At 43.9% G+C, this 17,964-nt stretch overlaps 1 protein-coding gene across 1 annotated transcript in view; it reads left to right on the top strand.

Moving 5' to 3' along the window:
* PAPPA2 (pappalysin 2) overlaps positions 1–17,964 on the top strand; it is a 133,999-nt gene that overhangs the window by 51,200 nt on the left and 64,835 nt on the right. Inside the window, exons 6-10 of the mRNA XM_035123579.3 lie at positions 2,659–2,780; positions 3,155–3,647; positions 4,763–4,891; positions 8,006–8,097; positions 16,690–16,883. Of these exons, the coding sequence (XP_034979470.3) occupies positions 2,659–2,780; positions 3,155–3,647; positions 4,763–4,891; positions 8,006–8,097; positions 16,690–16,883 (1,030 nt within the window). The remainder of the gene's footprint in view (positions 1–2,658; positions 2,781–3,154; positions 3,648–4,762; positions 4,892–8,005; positions 8,098–16,689; positions 16,884–17,964) is intronic.

Below are 17,964 nucleotides of genomic sequence, written 5' to 3'. Positions count from 1 at the left end.
TTGAGTCAAGGGGTGTGTGTGTAGAGAAGACACGTATTAGTACAACAGAAAACCTGATCTTGTTCCTTCTGATGTAACCGGCATGAGATATAGGCAGCCTTAGTGATAAGTGTGCTTGTGTACTTTGGGACTCTTGCCTTCTTGGTCTCTCTAGGACCGTGGGGTGCCTGTCTTTCTAAGAGGATAAGAAGAGCGCTCCTGGATCAAACCACCTAGTCCAGCATCCTGCTTTCACTGGGGCCAACCAGGTGCTTCTGGGAAGCCCACAAAGCAGGGCAGCCCTCTGCTCTTCAGAGGCAAAACCACCTCCAAGACTGGAGGGAAGCACACAACCATCGTGGCTGGGACCCATCCTCCTTGAATTTGTCCAAACCCTTTCAAAGAAATCCAAGTTGGTGGTCATCGCTACATCTGGTTTCCTCAAGTCTCTGTGCTGGATCCCTATCCCCTCCTGTGCACATTTCTTGTCTTAAAGTTTTTTTTATGACCTGGGCTGATCTTATTTTTCTACCCATATTTAGCATTCTGGTCCTGCTGGTTGAGAGAGATAGGGAACACCCCCCCCCTCAATTTGTATGTAGTGTCTCACAAGTTCCATTCTTCAGTACAAGGTAGTAAGTAAGTAAGTAATTTTTTATTTATACCCCGCCCTCCCAGGGCGGCTAACATCAAATATCAAATACATTAAAACACAATCAAACAATTGATTAAAATGCAGCTTAAAAATTAGAATCAGGATAAAAATAAATGGAAGCCCATGAATTACAACCATAGGGATCGGGAACCTCAAGTTTTCATCAGGGCCAGCTATCCATGTTGGTCCCACATGAGCCAATAAAAGGGCCAAAGAGGTAACTTACAGGGTCCCATAGAGGGGGGTCAAACTGGACCCGGACTGAAGGCTAGGCGGAACAGCTCCGTCTTGCAGGCCCTGCGGAAGGATGTCAAGTCCCGCAGGGCCCTGGTCTCCTGCGATAGAGTGTTCCACCAGGCTGGGGCCAAAGCCGAAAAGGCCCTGGCCCTGGTTGTGCCCAGTTTAACCTCCTTGAGGCCCAGGACCTCCAAGATATTATTATTTGCAGACCGTAAGGGAAAGCTGTTACTTCTCAGGCAAAGCACAAGGCATGGCAGTCACTGAACCTCCATTGAAGGCGCCATGCAGACTGCTGAGGTAAAAATATAAAAGCAATGGCACATTCTCCAATAACTGGGATATCATCTTAGCATAATTTCAGAGGTGTGTGTATAATTTATTCATTATTTCATTATTCATTCTTAATTTGTATTCCACTTACTGCCAAAATAGAATTCTTACCGAGCATTAAAATGAGTTCCGCAAACATTAAAGTATAAACATCCGTCATTAAAATACACAGTAAAACAGTCTTATTAAAAAATTAAAACATCCATATCCATCATTAAAATATCAGTTTATATACATTTTGAGAGGAATAGATATGGCAAACGTTCCATCAATGCAAACCTTTCAGCTTTCCAGGTGGATCAATTTCTCTCTCTCGGTCCTCTGTATTTCAGGGGGTTCTCCCAACCTCCTGGAGCCAATGTGGGGAAAGGAGGAGGAAGCCCAGTGCCATTGGCAGAAGACTCGTTAGTTGAATCTGGTCCATACATATAAATAAAAACATTTCTGTCCTTGAAAGCCTCACAGTGCATAGCATGGCACTGAGCAGGTTCTTAATATCAGTGGTGCTGCAGCCAGGCCACAAGCAGTATTACACACCATTCTACACTCTCTCTCTGTGTGTGTGTGAGTCTGTGTCTGTCTGCGTGTCTGCCGTTGTGGAATCTGGCCTCACAAACCCATGTACAGCAGCTCACCAAAATGCCTGCGCACACACAAATACGCGTGTCTGTCTGTCTGTCAATAGGAATGGTCTGTTACACCCTCCACCCTGAAAAGGAAATGTTTTTACTGCCAGGTGGAAGGACTTTCAGGGTGTAAAGCAGAGGTCTTCTGCTGTGACTACAACAAAATGGCAACTGCACAGACCTCCCCTCGCCCACTTTATTGGAGTATGTGATATTTTTACTGGATCCAGGACCTGGATCCAGTGTGCAAGGCGAGAGGGAGGTGAAAAGGCCCTCATCTTCTGCCCCAGAAGCACCTGCCGTTCCAAAGCCTGAACAGGATCACATCTTATTCTTCCAGTGAAAGTTGGGGCCGCTGAATTTATTTTTATTTATTAAATTTCTACACCGCAATTCCATCCAAGGATCACAGGGGGGGGTGTGCAATAACCATTGAAGTGCCCTAATACAAGTTTGTCATGGCCTTTGGCTAGAACAATAAACTTAAGAACGAACTAGCGACAGTGTGGAGGAGCCACCAACTCTCTTCCACTGTAATGTGTTTGTTAGTTTGCAGTAGTGGACCACAGTTTGTGCACGTCTTATATAAGGCCTTGGGAAATCATGAGAGTTGCCATTGAAACTGCGTAGCTTGCTTCTCAAAGTCTAGAAGAGATTGAGCAGAGTATGTTTTTCTCTCGTCCTGCCCCTTCTCTCTCTCTCTCTCTCTCTCTCTCTCTCTCTCTCTCTCTCTCTCTCTCTCTCTCTCTCTCTCTCTCTCTCTCTCTCTCTCTCCCTCCCTCCCTCCCTCCCTCCCTCCCTCCCTCCCTCCCTGTGTGTGTCTTTTAGAGAGACAGGGAACCTCTGTGGAGATTGTGCTGAAGATGGGACATTCAGCCAATATGTACATGAGGCTTCCTCGCCTCGGATCTGTGATTCTTCTGGCTACTGGACTCCAGAAGAAGCAGTAGGTAAAGTTCCCAGCTCTTCTTCCTGTAACAGAAGGATTGTCAGATGGGAGCTAGAGATAACCGTGTCTGTTTAATTTTCCTTTTTAAAAAATAAATAAATAAAAGGTCTATCTTCCGTGTTTCGGAAATTCATTTAGGATAGTTTTGCAGCCCTAAATACACGCAAACATAAATCTTGCCTCTTCATATAGGCAGAAGCCTATTAATGCTTGTATCGGCTTCTGTAATCATGGAGACACCCTCTAATGCCGGCACAGATATTTGGTTTTTGCCTCCTCATTTTGGTCCAGCCCATGCCCTTGTACGTAGTCCTACCTCTAAGGTTGTAAGCTGCCCAGTTCACCCAATTCTCGCCTGCTCTGTTTTTCTTTAAGGGCCTCCAGATGTGGATCAGCCCTGTGAGCCCAGCTTGCAGGCTTGGAGCCCTGAGTTCAACCTGTTCAACGTGAGCATGACCACCCCTTGCCCTCAGCCACTCGGTTGCATCTTGGAGCTGCACTTTCTGCACCCTGTTTACCCGGAGTCTCTAATGGTATGGGCAACCTACTTCTCCACGGACTCCCCCAAGGCTCTGTCGGACATTGAGATCCTGACAGAGCACGGGGACTCTGTACACCTGGGGCCCATGGGCACTTTTTGTGACATCCCCCTCACGGTTAAGCTCAACCTTAACAAGAAGGTGTCTGGCGTAAAGATCTACACGTTTGATGAGCAGATGGAGATAGATGCTGCACTTCTGATATCCATGCCACAGAGCCCGCTTTGTTCCAACTGCAAACCTGTAAGGTACAGGGTTCTCCGGGACCCCCCATTTATGGATGGATCCCCAGCGATGGTGACGCAGCCGGGACGAAAGTTTACTGACATGTGAGTGAAGGCATTAGTGTTCAGGAACGCTCTCTTAGCTGCTGGTTCCTCAGGGACATACCAGGCCCCTTTCCCTTTTACCAGCTTTTTCAGCTATGAGGGGAAACATGCGGGAAGTATTCTGCCCAGTTGCTAAGCTGAAGCCACTTGCTGGTTTTGGTGTCCTAGCTAGTGAATACAAAAGCAGTGGGATGATTGACAAGCAAGTGGTGTTTCGAAAATAGCTGTATGCTGGTGTTCACCCTGTTAAGAAGTGTTTCTCAAGCTTTCTTCTCTGGGCCACACTTCGATAGTAACAATTTGCTGGCGCCACACCAAATTTTACCTTGTAAAGAAATACATTGGCAAACTAAAAAAAGAACAACTCCTAGCAGTGCTTGATTTTGAAAATGTGTTTTTCAGTATTCTGCAAAAAATAAAACAAAACACTACACTACACTACACTGAAATGTTTAAATGTTTCTTTGATTGCCCTTGAACTTTCCCGCCACCCTTGTTGCCCTCTCCTGCCACACCGGTTTGGTGTGCTACAGCCTTTGAGAACCACTGCTGTAAATTAAAGCGCTCCTGTCGGATAATAAGAGGGAAGTCTGGGACTCGGGTGGTGCTGTGAGTTAAACCACTGAGCCTGGGGCTTGCCGATCAAAAGGTCGGCGGTTCGAATCCCCGCGGCAGGGTGAGCTCCCGTTGCTCGGTCCCAGCTCCTGCCAACCTAGCAGTTCGAAAGCACATCAAAGTGCAAGTAGATAAATAGGTACGGCTCCAGCGGGAAGGTAAACGGCATTTCCATGCACTGCTCTGGTTCTCCAGAAGCGGCTTTGTCATGCTGGCCACATGACCTGGAAGCTGTATGCCGGCTCCCTTGGCCAGTAAAGTGAGATCGGCGCCACAACCCCAGAGTCGGTCACGACTGGACCTAATGGGGTCAGGGGTCCCTTTACCTTTACCTGTGGAATCTGGTGCTGCGTTTGGGCATCAGCTGGAAATACGGGGGGGGGGGCAGTTTGAGCCTTTCGGATGTTAGCTGCCTATCCTTAGGATACACAGGAAATCCAGCTTAGGAAGAGGCAGGAACGTATTCCGTCTTAAGTTTTGACTTCTGTTTGCTTCTGCAGGGAAGTCACGGCAGGCCAGCTGTATCGCTACCAAGTGCAGGCTGTGGCTGGAGCTGCTGTAGGTGAAGCCTCCCCACCTCTGTTCCACATCCATGGCTCTCCCTATTGCGGAGATGGTAAAGTTAGCAGGTGAGGAGCACTGAGATAAATAGGTAAATGGCGGGAAGATAAATGGGAAGATAAACAGGGTTCTGTCTTGGGCCCAGTCTTATTCAACATCTTTATCAATGACTTGGATGATAGGCTTGAGGGCATCCTGAGCAAGTTTGCAGACGACACCAAATTTGGAGCGGTGGCTAATACCCCAGAGGACAGGATCACACTTCAAAATGACCTTAACAGATTAGACAGCTGGGCCAAAGCAAACAAGATGAATTTTAACAAGGAGAAATGTAAGGTACTACACTTGGGCAAAAAAAATGAAAGGCACAAATACAGGATGGGTGACACCTGGCTTGAGAGCAGTACATGTGAAAAGGACCTAGGAGTCTTGGTAGACCACAGACTTGACATGAGTCAGCAGTGTGATGCAGCAGCTTAAAAAGCCAATGCAATTCTGGACTGCATCAATAGGAGTATAGCATCTAGACCTAGGGAAGTAATAGTACCACTGTATTCTGCTCTGGTCAGACCTCACCTGGAGTACTGTGTCCAGTTCTGGGCACCACAGTTCAAGAAGGATACTGACAAGCTGGAACGTGTCCAGAAGAGGGCAACCAAAATGGTCAAAGGCCTGGAAACGATGCCTTATGAGGAACGTCTTAGGGAGCTGGGTATGTTTAGCATGGAGAAGAGAAGGTTAAGGGGTGATATGATAGCCATGTTCAAATATATAAAAGGATGTCATATAGAGGAGGGAGAAAGGTTGTTTTCTGCTGCTCCAGAGAAGCGGACACGGAGCAATGGATTCAAACTTCAAGAAAGAAGATTCCACCTAAACATTAGGAAGAACTTCCTGACAGTAAGAGCTGTTCGGCAGTGGAATTTGCTACCAAGGAGTGTGGTGGAGTCTCCTTCTCTGGAGGTCTTTAAGCAGAGGCTTGACAGCCATATGTCAAGAATGCTTTGATGGTGTTTCCTGCTTGGCAGGGGGTTGGACTGGATGGCCCTTGTGGTCTCTTCCAACTCTATGATTCTATGAGATCTGAAAATGCTGAGCTTTCTTTCTTTTGCTTAGCCCATTTTAACTGAGCCAGCAATTGCAGTCTCATATATCAAAGTGTTCCTGCTCTCCGATCATTCATGTGAGTGTAGGGGGTGGGGGATCTGTATTGTTAAGCATTGATATGCTGAACATCTTCTCATAATTCCACAAAGCTTTCTGCTTTCATATTCCATTTTCCTAGACACTCACAACAACTCCATTTTTTTGTCTTGGATAGCCTTGCTTTTAGGGATTGCAGACAAGAGGTGGGTGAGTGTTCAGATGCACACCTGAATGCATCTCCAAATGAAGATGCCACCAGTTGCTTTTAGGGATGCTGCTGCCCCCTGTCACGTCTTACTTTCATCATTCTTATATGCCTAGATAGCCTGTGGAAGAGTTTGCATACCCAGAGAAATTAGATTAGATTGAACCTAAATTGTTTCTATGGAAGTGGATTCTGTGAAATTTTCTGCTTCAGTGGAGAATAACTTATTTGTGGGGCTGCTTTGAAGGACATTGTGTGTGTGTGTGTGTGTGTGTGTGTGTGTGTGTGTGTGTGTGTGTGAGAGAGAGAGAGAGAGAGAGAGAGACCTAAAATCCCAAGCCCCTCAAGAATAGTCTTATCTCAAGGGTCCCTTTGTGGGGATTAGCTCACTTTCCTTCCACTTTAATATCTCAAATTAATAATAGTTTTGTTCATTTATGTACTTGTACTTCTGTCTATCAGCTCCATCTGGTACGCAGGCTGAGACCCTACCTGCCCTCAGACTGTCTCGCCAGAGTGGTGCATGCTCTAGTTATCTCCCGCTTGGACTACTGCAATGCGCTCTACGTGGGGCTACCTTTGAAGGTGACCCAGAAACTGCAATTAATCCAGAATGCGGCAGCTAGACTGGTGACTGGGAGCGGCCGCCGAGACCACATAACACCGGTCCTAAGAGACCTACATTGGCTCCCAGTACCTTTCTGAGCACAATTCAAAGTGTTGGTGCTGACCTTTAAAGTCCTAAACCGCCTCGGCCCAGTATACCTGAAGGAGAATCTCCACCCCCATTGTTCAGCCCGGACACTGAGATCCAGCGCCGAGGGCCTTCTGGCGGTTCCCTCACTGCGAGAAGCAAAGCTACAGGGAACCAGGCAGAGGGCCTTCTCGGTAGTGGCGCCCGCCCTGTGGAACGCCCTTCCATCGGAGGTCAGGGAGATGAACAACTACCTGACATTTAGAAAACACCTAAAGGCAGCCCTGTTTAGGGAAGTTTTTAATCTGTGATTTTAATGTATTTTTGTATTTGTTGGAAGCCACCCAGAATGGTGGGGAAAACCCAGCCAGATGGGCAGGGTATGTATAAATAAATAAATAAATAAATAAATAAATAAATAATAATACTGTGGTTTATGGTTTATGGGCTGACGCCTTTCAGTCAGTCAGTCAATCAATCAATCAATCAATCAATCCACTACAATTTATATCCCATTTTTCTATTGTGAGTGTTTTCGTCCCACCAAAAGACCTGGTTTCATATTACCTTGGAGGGAGCGAGACACCAAGAGATAGGGGGCAGGAGAATGTAAAGCTCTGGAAGGAGCACAAATGGAAAGGAGAGAGATAAACAGGAATAATGAAGTGCAAGCATATAAAAGTAAAATTTTAAATTGAATGTGATAAGGGAATGTTAGCCAGTTCAAAGAGAGCAGATGAGAAGGAACATCTATATTAACAAGAAAGATGAGCTGTGGAGTGAAAGATAGACACCCATTTTAGAATAAAGAAAGACCAACCAGTAAGGCCTAACAAAATTAATGCCTAGATAAAAATAAGAGAAGAAACGAGTTTTAACAGATTTTTTAATAAAAAATAAATAGATCCTAACTGTAAAACAAATAAGCAGAAGTGAAAAAGTTGCATCATCATTTTTATTTTACATTCCTTCTCAGGGCAGCAAAAATAGAATGCAAGCTGATAAGATTCCATCAGTGGCTGCACAACATGTGGGAACTCATAATGGAGAAGCTGTTGTAGAAAGCGTTAAAGTATATGAAGCTCTTGGTCCATTGCTAAAATGCTTTACAAATGCAAAGTATTATTATTTTCTTAGAAGTCTTGCAGAGGAATGTGACGATGGAGATCTAATAGAAGGAGATGGTTGTTCTCGAACCTGCAAAAAAGAAAAGGGATTCCACTGTGTTGGTGAGTTTAGAACAGCCAATCTGTTCTTTGGGTGTGTGTGTGTGTTTTTTTTAATGACTCTTCATTTTGTTCAATTTCTTTTTGTGGGGCAGGGGGAGGGAGAGGACTAAAAATTTAAACACAGAATCACATTGTCGTATCCTTGCCTTCTTTGTCTGCACTCTTCCGAATCCAGTATTTGAGGTTTGACAGAACCTGTAAATTTAATGCTGCAGGTGAAGAAGCTTGGGAACTGTGGGGCTTCATTTGTCCCAGGGATTACCTCAAGGCCCCGGTAGCTATTTATACCTCTGAATCGGTATGACTGAGGCTGGATCTCTTTCAATAGGACTGCAGAACTGGAGGAGAAATTGAGATTTGCCAATCTTTTTTAAAAATAGTATTTTAAGGGTGCAAGAATGTCTAAGGAATCCATGCTTAGAGAGCAGCATGGGGCACAGTGTCCTAGAGAGTGGCAGCCAATTTGCTGTGCAAATGTTAGTTTATTGTTTTACAGACTCTTGCAGATGCTAGAGGACATGACATTTTTTTGTGCTGGGAAACCTGGGAAAGACGTTGATTCCTAAACAGATGGTGGAAATAGCCGGGGATTTGGCATCGGAGATATCTGAGGATGCTCCAGTAACTGGTGACATAATACTTAGTGACAGTCACCAGCATAATTGCACATGGTGACTGTGTTTGACCGTGTAAAAACAAGTAAGAGAGGGTGGACGGACTCAGTTGAGGGGGTCAAAGCATTACTCAAACATAATGGCAGGCCAGAAGTATGAGTTCAGTCATACCTCGGTTTAAGTATGCTTCGGTTTGAGTACTTTCAGTTTAAGTACTCCGCAGACCCATCTGGAACGGATCAATTCACTTTCCATTACTTTCAATGGGAAAGTTCGCTTCAGTTTATGAACAGACTTCCGGAACCAATTACACCCATACTTCGGGTTAAGTACGCTTCAGGTTGAGTACTCTGCGGACCCGTCTGGAACGGATTAATCCACTTTCCATTACTTTCAATGGGAAAGCTTGCTTCAGGTTAAGTACGCTTCAGGTTAAGTACAGACTTCTGGAACCAATTGTGTACTTAAACCGAGGTACCACTGTAATTAATTAAATTTCTATATCTCCCATCATATGGAGATCACAGGGCAGCTTGCACTATAAAAATGCAAAAAAAACCCCATACCAATACATAACAATATTGTGCCAGTATTATTATGGAAGGCTCTTTGTAAGACTCCATGAAGACAGTACCCAGGGTGTGTGGGGGTGTCAGTGCATTTATGAATTGAGTACCATGCATAAATGAACACAAAGAGAAAAGTAAAAGAATCTCAAGAAAATTCATTTGTTTAAAGAATAGCAGAAAGCTACATGTAATGAACGGAAGATATTGGAGGTGGGAAATACAAATGTAATGATGGTCTGTAAATAGATATTACTATGAATTTAACAAGAAAAGTTTGAAACTTAACAGAGGCATTTAAGAAAAAAAAGCATGGGAACATATGTTAGGAATTAGAATTAAGGGGGGATAGATGAAATGTGGCACTAAAACGATTAACAGTTTATTCACTTCTTTTTTTGAGAATTTATAAATGTCCAGTGATCCATATCTGACTACTATAAACAAATACTTGCAGGACCTTTCCATTCTAGCTTTATCTGAAAACGACAGGATGTTTCTGAACCGATTCATAATTGGTAAGGAAATGTGGTCCGTAATTGACAGACTGAACAAGTGGAATGCTCTAGAGATGGACAGATTCACAGAGGACTTTTCTAAAGTCCATTGTGACCCACATCTAAAATTATTGTTTAACAACGTTCTTGATGTGGGAGGCATGCCAGGCTCTTGGAGACAAGCTAGGCAAGGATCCAACAGATCTTGGCTGGAATCAGCTGATTTCCCAGGTAAACCAAGATGTAAAGGGACTTAAAGGACAAATCATGGGAAAATACAGAAATGTTCCTCTGCTTTGATGCTTGAAAGGCATTTGACAGTCTTGAATGGCCTTTCTTTTTCCTTTTTTTTTTTTTGCTGAAAGTACTTAGTTCAGGCAATGGTTTCTGACTTTGATCAGTTATACTCCAGATTAAGAGCAAGCACCAGAGTTAATGCAATGGACTTGCCCTTGCTTGGACTGGCAAGGGGGATGAAGCAGAGATTAACTATGCCAAAGCCCACATGATACGTTTTAATGCAACATGAGACCAAAGAGCATTACAAAAACTAACCTGTGATTGCCATACGCCTGCTTTAAGTGCTTAAGGAACCTACTCCATAGCTGCCAAGTCTCCCGTATTCCCCGGGAAACCCCCGTTTTTCCAGCTGTCCCCAGCCGAAAATGGTTTTCCCCCGGTTTATTCTGGCGCGGCGGCCATTTTGGAACTGGGCGGAGCATGCTCAGAAGCGACTTTTGATGCTGCTCTGCCCAGTTCCAAAATGGCTGCAGCGCAACCTCTGGTGCGACAGCCATTTTGGAACTGGGCACAGCAGCATCAAAAGTCACTTCTCAGCATGCTCTGCCCAGTTCCAAAATGGCGGCAGCGCTACTTCCGGTATGCTACTTCCGGTCCGCCCCTTATTTTTCAGAGAGGAACTTGGCAGGTATGACCTACTCTCCAGAGAAATTTTGCTAGTTCAGGAAGCATAATTATATAAACCCCTTGCTAAATTAAAGAGGGATACAGTGGTACCTCTACTTACGAATAACTCTACTTACGAATGTTTCTACTTACGAACGGAGCTCCGTCTGCCATCTTGGATGCGGTTTAGATAGGATTTTTTCTACTTGTGAATTTTTTCTCCCAATGCATTCCTATGGGATTCGACTTACAATTTTTTTCGACTTACGAATGTGCGTTCGGAACGCATTAAATTCATAAGTAGAGGTACCACTGTATTTGCTTATGCAGGATCCCTAGTCTTGTTTGGCTGGGCCACATCTCAGTTATAAATATGTTGTTTTTTTTACAGAAGATTATATATTTGTTTCAGAATTTACTGATTGAAAAGTAAACAGCTAAGGAAACAGAGAATGAACACCATCTTCCTCTTTTGAAGTCAAATGTGATTGCACTGGATATCCTTGGCAATTATCGATTTGTGTATATGTTGAATTTGATAGCACTATGGTAACTTCTTCCAAATGGTTCAGCACTTAAATCTCATACCAGGTCCAGGGCCCCATTAATATGAAGTCTAGGGTCACAGCCTCTCTGCTTGGTTCCATGACCAACTCTTCTAAGACACAGTCATTTAGGGTACCTAAAAAGCTTGCCCTTTGGTCATGACTGGAACATGCATGTACCCAGCCTATGTAAGGGTAACTGAAATTGCCATAGTTCTAGATACAGGTAGGTAGCTATATTGGTCTGCCGTAGTCGAAACAAAATAAAAAAGATCCTTCCAGTAGCACCTTAGAGACCAACTAAGTTTGCCATTGGCATGAGCTTTCGTGTGCATGCACACTTCTTCAGATACACTGAAACAGAAGTCAGCAGACCCTTATATATAGTGAGAGGGTGGGGGGTATTACTCAGAAGGGTGGTGGGAATGGGTGATTGGCTGATAGGTGTGGTAAACCTGTTGACGACTGTTAATGACTGCAATTGGTCTTACAGGAAAAAGCAATAATAATAATAATAATAATAATAATAATAATAATAATAATAATAATTATTATTTATACCCCGCCCATCTGGCCGGGTTTCCCCAGCCACTCTGGGCGGCTTCCAACAAAACATTAAAATACAGAAATCTAACATTAAAAGCTTCCCTAAACAGGGCTGCCTTGAGATGCCTTCTAAAGGTCTGGTAATTGTTGTTCTCTTTGACCTCTGGTGGGAGGGCATTCCACAGGGTGGGTGCCGCTACCGAGAAGGCCCTCTGCATGGTTCCCTGTAACTTGGCTTCTCGTAGCGAGGGATGAGGGTGAGATGGCTACCCCTTCCCACCCTCTCACTATATATTTTTCTTTTTGTGTTTTTCTTTTTCTTTTCCCTTCCCCTTTTTGTATTTTTGTATGTATATTTTTATCTTATTCTTTCTTTGTATTTGATTTCCTTTGTAATTTTGTATTTTTAATTTTCTTTGTATTCCCTTCTTTGTATTATTTCTGGATTTCTTTTTGTAATTTTTCAAGTATGCAAATAAAGATTTCATTTTTTAAAAAAAGAATTAATAGTGAAGGAAAAGGATCAAATTAGACTAAAATCATATCAAGAAATAAAAAAAAATTGCACAAGCTGGTTACAGTATTGCTAGATTCAGAGTGTATTTAAAAAACATAAAGAAGTAGGCTTCCCCCGAAAATAAATCCAAATTGCAAGAATTATTAGTTGATAATTATAATAAACCATTGGCAAAGTTATATAAATTTCTATTAGAATGGGAACTCAAAGATGAACAGACAAAGTGTACAATGATAAAGTGGGCCCAAGACATCAGCAGGCCAATATTAATGGTTCAATGGGAAAAGTTATGGAAAACAAATATGAGGTTCATAGCATGTATTTTAAACATGAGAAATATCATGAAAAGACTGACAGTTCTCCTAAAGGAGAGTTGTAGAAAGTGGATTTCCTCAAGAATCAGTATCCATTTTAAACTGGTTGACAGGTGTTCTCCCTGATCCCAAACAATTTTGTTAAGATCTGCTGGGAGCATTTTCCTACTGTACAATCCTTAGCAGAGGCCCTTTCAGAGAGTCCTCTTGGTGGTGGCACCCCAGTTTGGAATTCTTTTCCCAATTATGATGTGGTTGGCTTTTATTATTCTTTATTTCAGCAGCCAGCTGAAGACCAGGCTGTTTGTCCAGGCTGTTTGTGGAATTTAATGCCAGTACTGGTGTTTTGGTTGACTGGTTTACGTACCTGCCTTGTTTTTAGTACTTTCATATCTTCCCAGGCTCTTCCCCTTTGTGAAGAATTTAGACCCCTACAGGGACAGGACTCTGGCCTGGATCTTTGCACTCCATTATCTCTCTATCATTTCCTGCTGAGCACAGTGTGGCCATTGTTGGGCAGTTTTTATTTCATTCATTCATTCATTCATATTCATTCATTCATTCATTTGTATACCGCCCTAATAGATCTCAGGGTGATTCATTACATTAAAATACTGTTTTGGCATGCTAGTCTATTGGGAACAATGATATTGGTTTCTCACTGTGGCCTGAATTAGGGCCTGCAGTCTCTGGGGTTTCTACCTCAGTTGTTGGGAGCCTGGAATTCCAGTAGCCCCCAGTTTTGTTTTGTTTTTGGTTCAGTTTCAGGGCCCAGAGCTCATACTTCTGCAGGTGGTGCTGCTGTCTGTGGGTGGTCCCCACCTCCCTGTCAAAATCTAAGTCATTGCAGGTACTTCAGGTTCTGACAAAGATTCTAGCTCAGAAGCCAATTGATTAAGGCAGTGATGGGCAACCTTTTGAGCTTGGTGTGTCAAAATTCACCTAAAAACCGAGTATAACTCGGGTGGTGTGTCACTTTGAGGAAAAAAACATAATTTCACAATTTGTTGTTTAGTCGTTTAGTCGTGTCCGACTCTTCGTGACCCCATGGACCATAGCACGCCAGGCACTCCTGTCTTGCACTGCCTCCCACAGTTTGGTCAAACTCATGTTCGTAGCTTCGAGAACACTGTCCAGCCATCTTGTCCTCTGACGTCCCCTTCTCCTAGTGCCCTCAATCTTTCCCAACATCAGGGTCTTTTCCAAGGATTCTTCTCTTCTCATGAGGTGGCCAAAGTATTGGAGCCTCAGCTTCACGATCTGTCCTTCCAGGGAGCACTCAGGGCTGATTTCCTTAAGAATTTCACAATATTTATAGTTTAAATAACAAAAATGTATAATTGTAATATATAACTGTATTTAATAAACCAAAAACTAATTATTTAACCTAGCCTAACCAAAAAACCCATATTTATCACAAAATGCCCAGAGTTGTTGAGCTTTTTGGGGGGAGCTGCTGACCAAAGTTTTGGAGGTTTTTTTGGGGGGGGTGCAAACGTTGCTTTGCTTTTTTTGGGGGGGGTGCCCCAAAGTTGCTGTGCTTTTTTGGGGGGAAAGAGAACAGAAATAAATGACGAATAATACCTTCACTGGAACTACCGTAACATGCAGCACCAACATAGTCTGCCAAAGCGCCAAAAAACCCCAGCACAGAACGGGTTAAAAAACAAACGCTGTTACACCCAATCATTGGCAGACTATGATTGGGTGTAACAGCGTTCGTTTTTTAAGCACCAGAAAAAACAGCACAGAAAGGGTTAAAAACCAATCTCTGGCTACCAGCAACAACAACAACAACAACAACAACAAAAACAAAGGATCCGGGTTTTAACAGCGGAGACAAGCTGTAGTGTGAGGAGGAAAACAACAACAGCACAAATGGGCCGATGGGGCGCGTGCCAGCAGTGAGGGTTCTGCGTGTCACGTCTGACACGCGTGTCATAGGTTCGCCATCACTGGATTAAGGTGTTGCAAACCTTTTCCTTAAAGCAGGCATTGCATTTTATATATCAGGCCAAGGGAGCCAGCATTTGTCCACAGACAACATTCTGGGTCATCTGGCCAGCACCCCCATAGTCACCTTTGACTGGACTTAACCATCCAGGGGCCCTTTACCTTTATATGTCAGGAAATATTGGAGGAAGGGGGGGTGCCATTTCTTCCTTCCTTCCTTCCTTCCTTCCTTCCTTCCTTCCTTCCTTCCTTCCTTCTTTTTAAAAAGAAGCAATTTTCAAAATATTGGAACCATTGGAGCATTTGTTGAGCATTTGGCATGGGTCTATAAAACATTTTGGGTAAAAGCCACATTCCATTAAAATCAGTGGCAACCTTCCCATTGACCAGTGTATGAAGTAGTCGAGAGCGTGTTGGACTTGGACCAGGGTCTCCTTGGCTTCAGATGCTGTACAGATGCCATGAACTCTGTTGGTGGCCTTGAGAAGGTAATTTCTCTCAGCCTCTGTTCAGGTCCTACCTCGTACGGTTGCAATGGGCAGACTTTGAAATCACTTTAGGCACTGGAAAGTCAGGGATTCAGGACTGCTTAGCACATATATAATAGCGTCTGAGAAACAGCAGGCTGACTTTCTTTTCTCCAGACAGCATGTTTACAGACTATCCACTTCTAGTTTTGGTTTTCTGTTTTTATATGAAAACAATTTTTGTGTTATAGAAAAATGTACAGAACTACCATACTTGAAAGTCTGATACCCCAAACAATGCTTCCTTCTTTTTAAAAATGCCCACCCTATTCCTAAGCCTAGTCTGCAACTGCCCATAAGTATGTAGAAATGCATTATAAAGGAATAACAAAGTTATGGAAGGAGAGGAAAGAACGAAAAAATGTGCTAGGGACAGCAATCACAAGTTGCATAGCCTGAGGCGGAGGTCTAGTCATATGGGCTACCTGAGTTTTGGTCTCAAACCTCTCTTCCTGTATGGGAGGTAACAAGGGCGCAAAATCGGTCCCTGTAATTGACAAGCAGTATCAAGCTTCCGGATTGGCCAGGCTTGGTATAAACACTCAGAACCTTTTTCTTGTCTTGTTGCATATCAGAAAACCAGTATCTTCTGCCCTAGGCTCAGTGGTTTAACCCACAGGGACCCAGGTGGCGCTGTGGGTTAAACCACTGAGCCTAGGGCTTGCTGATCAGAAGGTCAGCGGTTCGAATCCCTGTGATGGAGTGAGCTTGGTCCCAGCTCCTGCCAACCTAGCAGTTCGAAAGCACGTCAAAATGCAAGTAGATAAATAGGAACCGCTACAGCGGGAAGGTAAACGGCATTTCCATGTGCTGCTCTGGTTCGCCAGAAGTGGCTTTGTCATGCTGGCCACATGACCTGGAAGCTATACGCCGGCTCCCTCGGGCAATAATGCGAGATGAGCGTGCAACCCCAGAGTCGGTCACGACTGGACCTAATGGTCATGGGTCCCTTTACCTTTACCTTATCAAGCTTCTGGATTGGCCAGGCTTGGTATAAACACTCAGAACCTTGCCCTTGTCTTGTTCCATATCAGAAAACCAGTATCTTCTGCCTCATTGACTAGAGGCCTTCATCGGTGTACGGATCTAGCTGCCCATGGTGCTTAGAGTTGTGGATGACAGTTGTGGATGACAACTCCCATCAGCTTGTCCAACTGTCAGGGATGATGGAAGCTGAAGTCAACATCAGCCCGAGTGCCTCAAATTGGCCACCCAGGCCTTAGAGAGTAATAGAGGAACACTGGAGGGGGTGTGACACAAGCATTCATAGAATCATTCAGAGGAAAGAAAGTAATACTAAAAATGGCAGCAGGGCGGGGGGAGGTAAATGGAAAAGGGATCAATCAAATATCCAGCATATACTAAGCCTAATGTAACATCTCTTAATTTTCATGCTCTGAATTATCTTTTAAAAGGAAGAAAGCGTGAATTGGTTTTATAAACCAGGAGATATTAATTTCTGTTATATGGAGAAGTGAAAGAGGGCAGGCAAATGCATATATGTTAGTGAATTGTTCTTACGTTGAATCCAAAAGTATTGTGAGTGTTTTTATAACACAAAATAAATTTACCAATGCACCATCTTAGCTGTTCTATTAAATTTGCAGGAGAGCCAAGCCTGTGCTATATATCTGATGGCGATGGCATTTGTGAGCCGTTTGAGAAAAGCAGCAGCATTGTGGATTGTGGTCTGTACACCCCCAAAGAGTACGTGGATCAGTGGGCATCAGAGGCTTATGCCTCCCACCAGGACCAGAAGGCATGCCCAGTTTCCCTGGTGACTGGAGAACCTCTTGTGAGGGTGAGGGGAATTTTTCATTTCATATTCAAGCCCTTATGTTATTCCTGGAAGAAGAACATGTCCCAAACCTCTGTGATCTTCCCAAGCCTGCCAGGTATTGATTCTACTCTGAACTGGGATGAACTGAACTTTACTGGCAACATCAGTGGATAAGTTCCAACCCCTCGTGCACTGAGGTCTATGGGGAGGCCTACCTTCAGCCATTCCTGAACTTCTACCTCTGTGTCTGTTTCCTGGCAATCATGAAGATCTTCCTCTTTTCTCTCTTGGAAGTGAGGGCAAGGCTTATAGAGCCAGTGGCAGAGCACACCATTTGCAGGCATCCCAAGTCAAAAGATCTCAGAACGGTCAAAATGCTGGCAATGAACTTTATCCTGGGCAACCTGTGTCTTGCCATTATTGCTTCAGAGACCAGGTGGAGACTTGCATGCTTGAAAAACAACAACATTCCTGCTACCCAGAAAACTATGTTAGGCAGCCAGGTTCCACTCTTATTTTCTTCCTGATAGGCTTATGTCCTCTGTGAAGGTTTTCGTATGGTGGAACATTCAATCATGTGAGCCCCCCCCCTTTAGCAATCCAAAGTGGTATAGCCCAGGTGTGGGTTTACCACCTCAGTGAGGGCTGAGCCACAGAAAGCTATCACCAGGCTGATAGCACTGGGCTAAAGGAACTGAAGTTTGATTAAATAAAATATGGCTTCGTATGCTCAAGTGGCTTCCCAGGAAGGTCTCTGGACCCCAGTTAGTTGCAGTCATGGCTATCAGAAAATGAAAACATTCAAAGGGAATTCTTGGAAGCTGGACTAAGCAGGATTTCTCTTAATTGTCTCTTAATTGTCCCTTTAAAATGTTATTCTGTATGTTGTAACTTTCACTGCTGAAGATTCCACCACATGATGGCTTAGCTCACAGGTTCTGTGTTGGTGGTCCACGATGCATTGTTCCAAGGGACCATGTGGTGACAGTTACTACCAAAAATGGTGGTAAGATAACTGAAACTACTGGAGAATTTTATGCCCTCACCCCTTTTCACTGCTGGCAAACTTGGTGGTACAATTAAGGGTCTGCTTTGTGCTGAG

This window comes from Zootoca vivipara, chromosome 7, assembly GCF_965207765.1.
Source record: "Zootoca vivipara chromosome 7, rZooViv2.hap1.1, whole genome shotgun sequence".
In the NCBI taxonomy this organism is placed as follows: domain Eukaryota; kingdom Metazoa; phylum Chordata; class Lepidosauria; order Squamata; family Lacertidae; genus Zootoca; species Zootoca vivipara.
The sequence above is the reverse complement of the archived record's forward strand: the minus strand, read 5'-3'. Positions and strand labels throughout refer to the sequence as shown.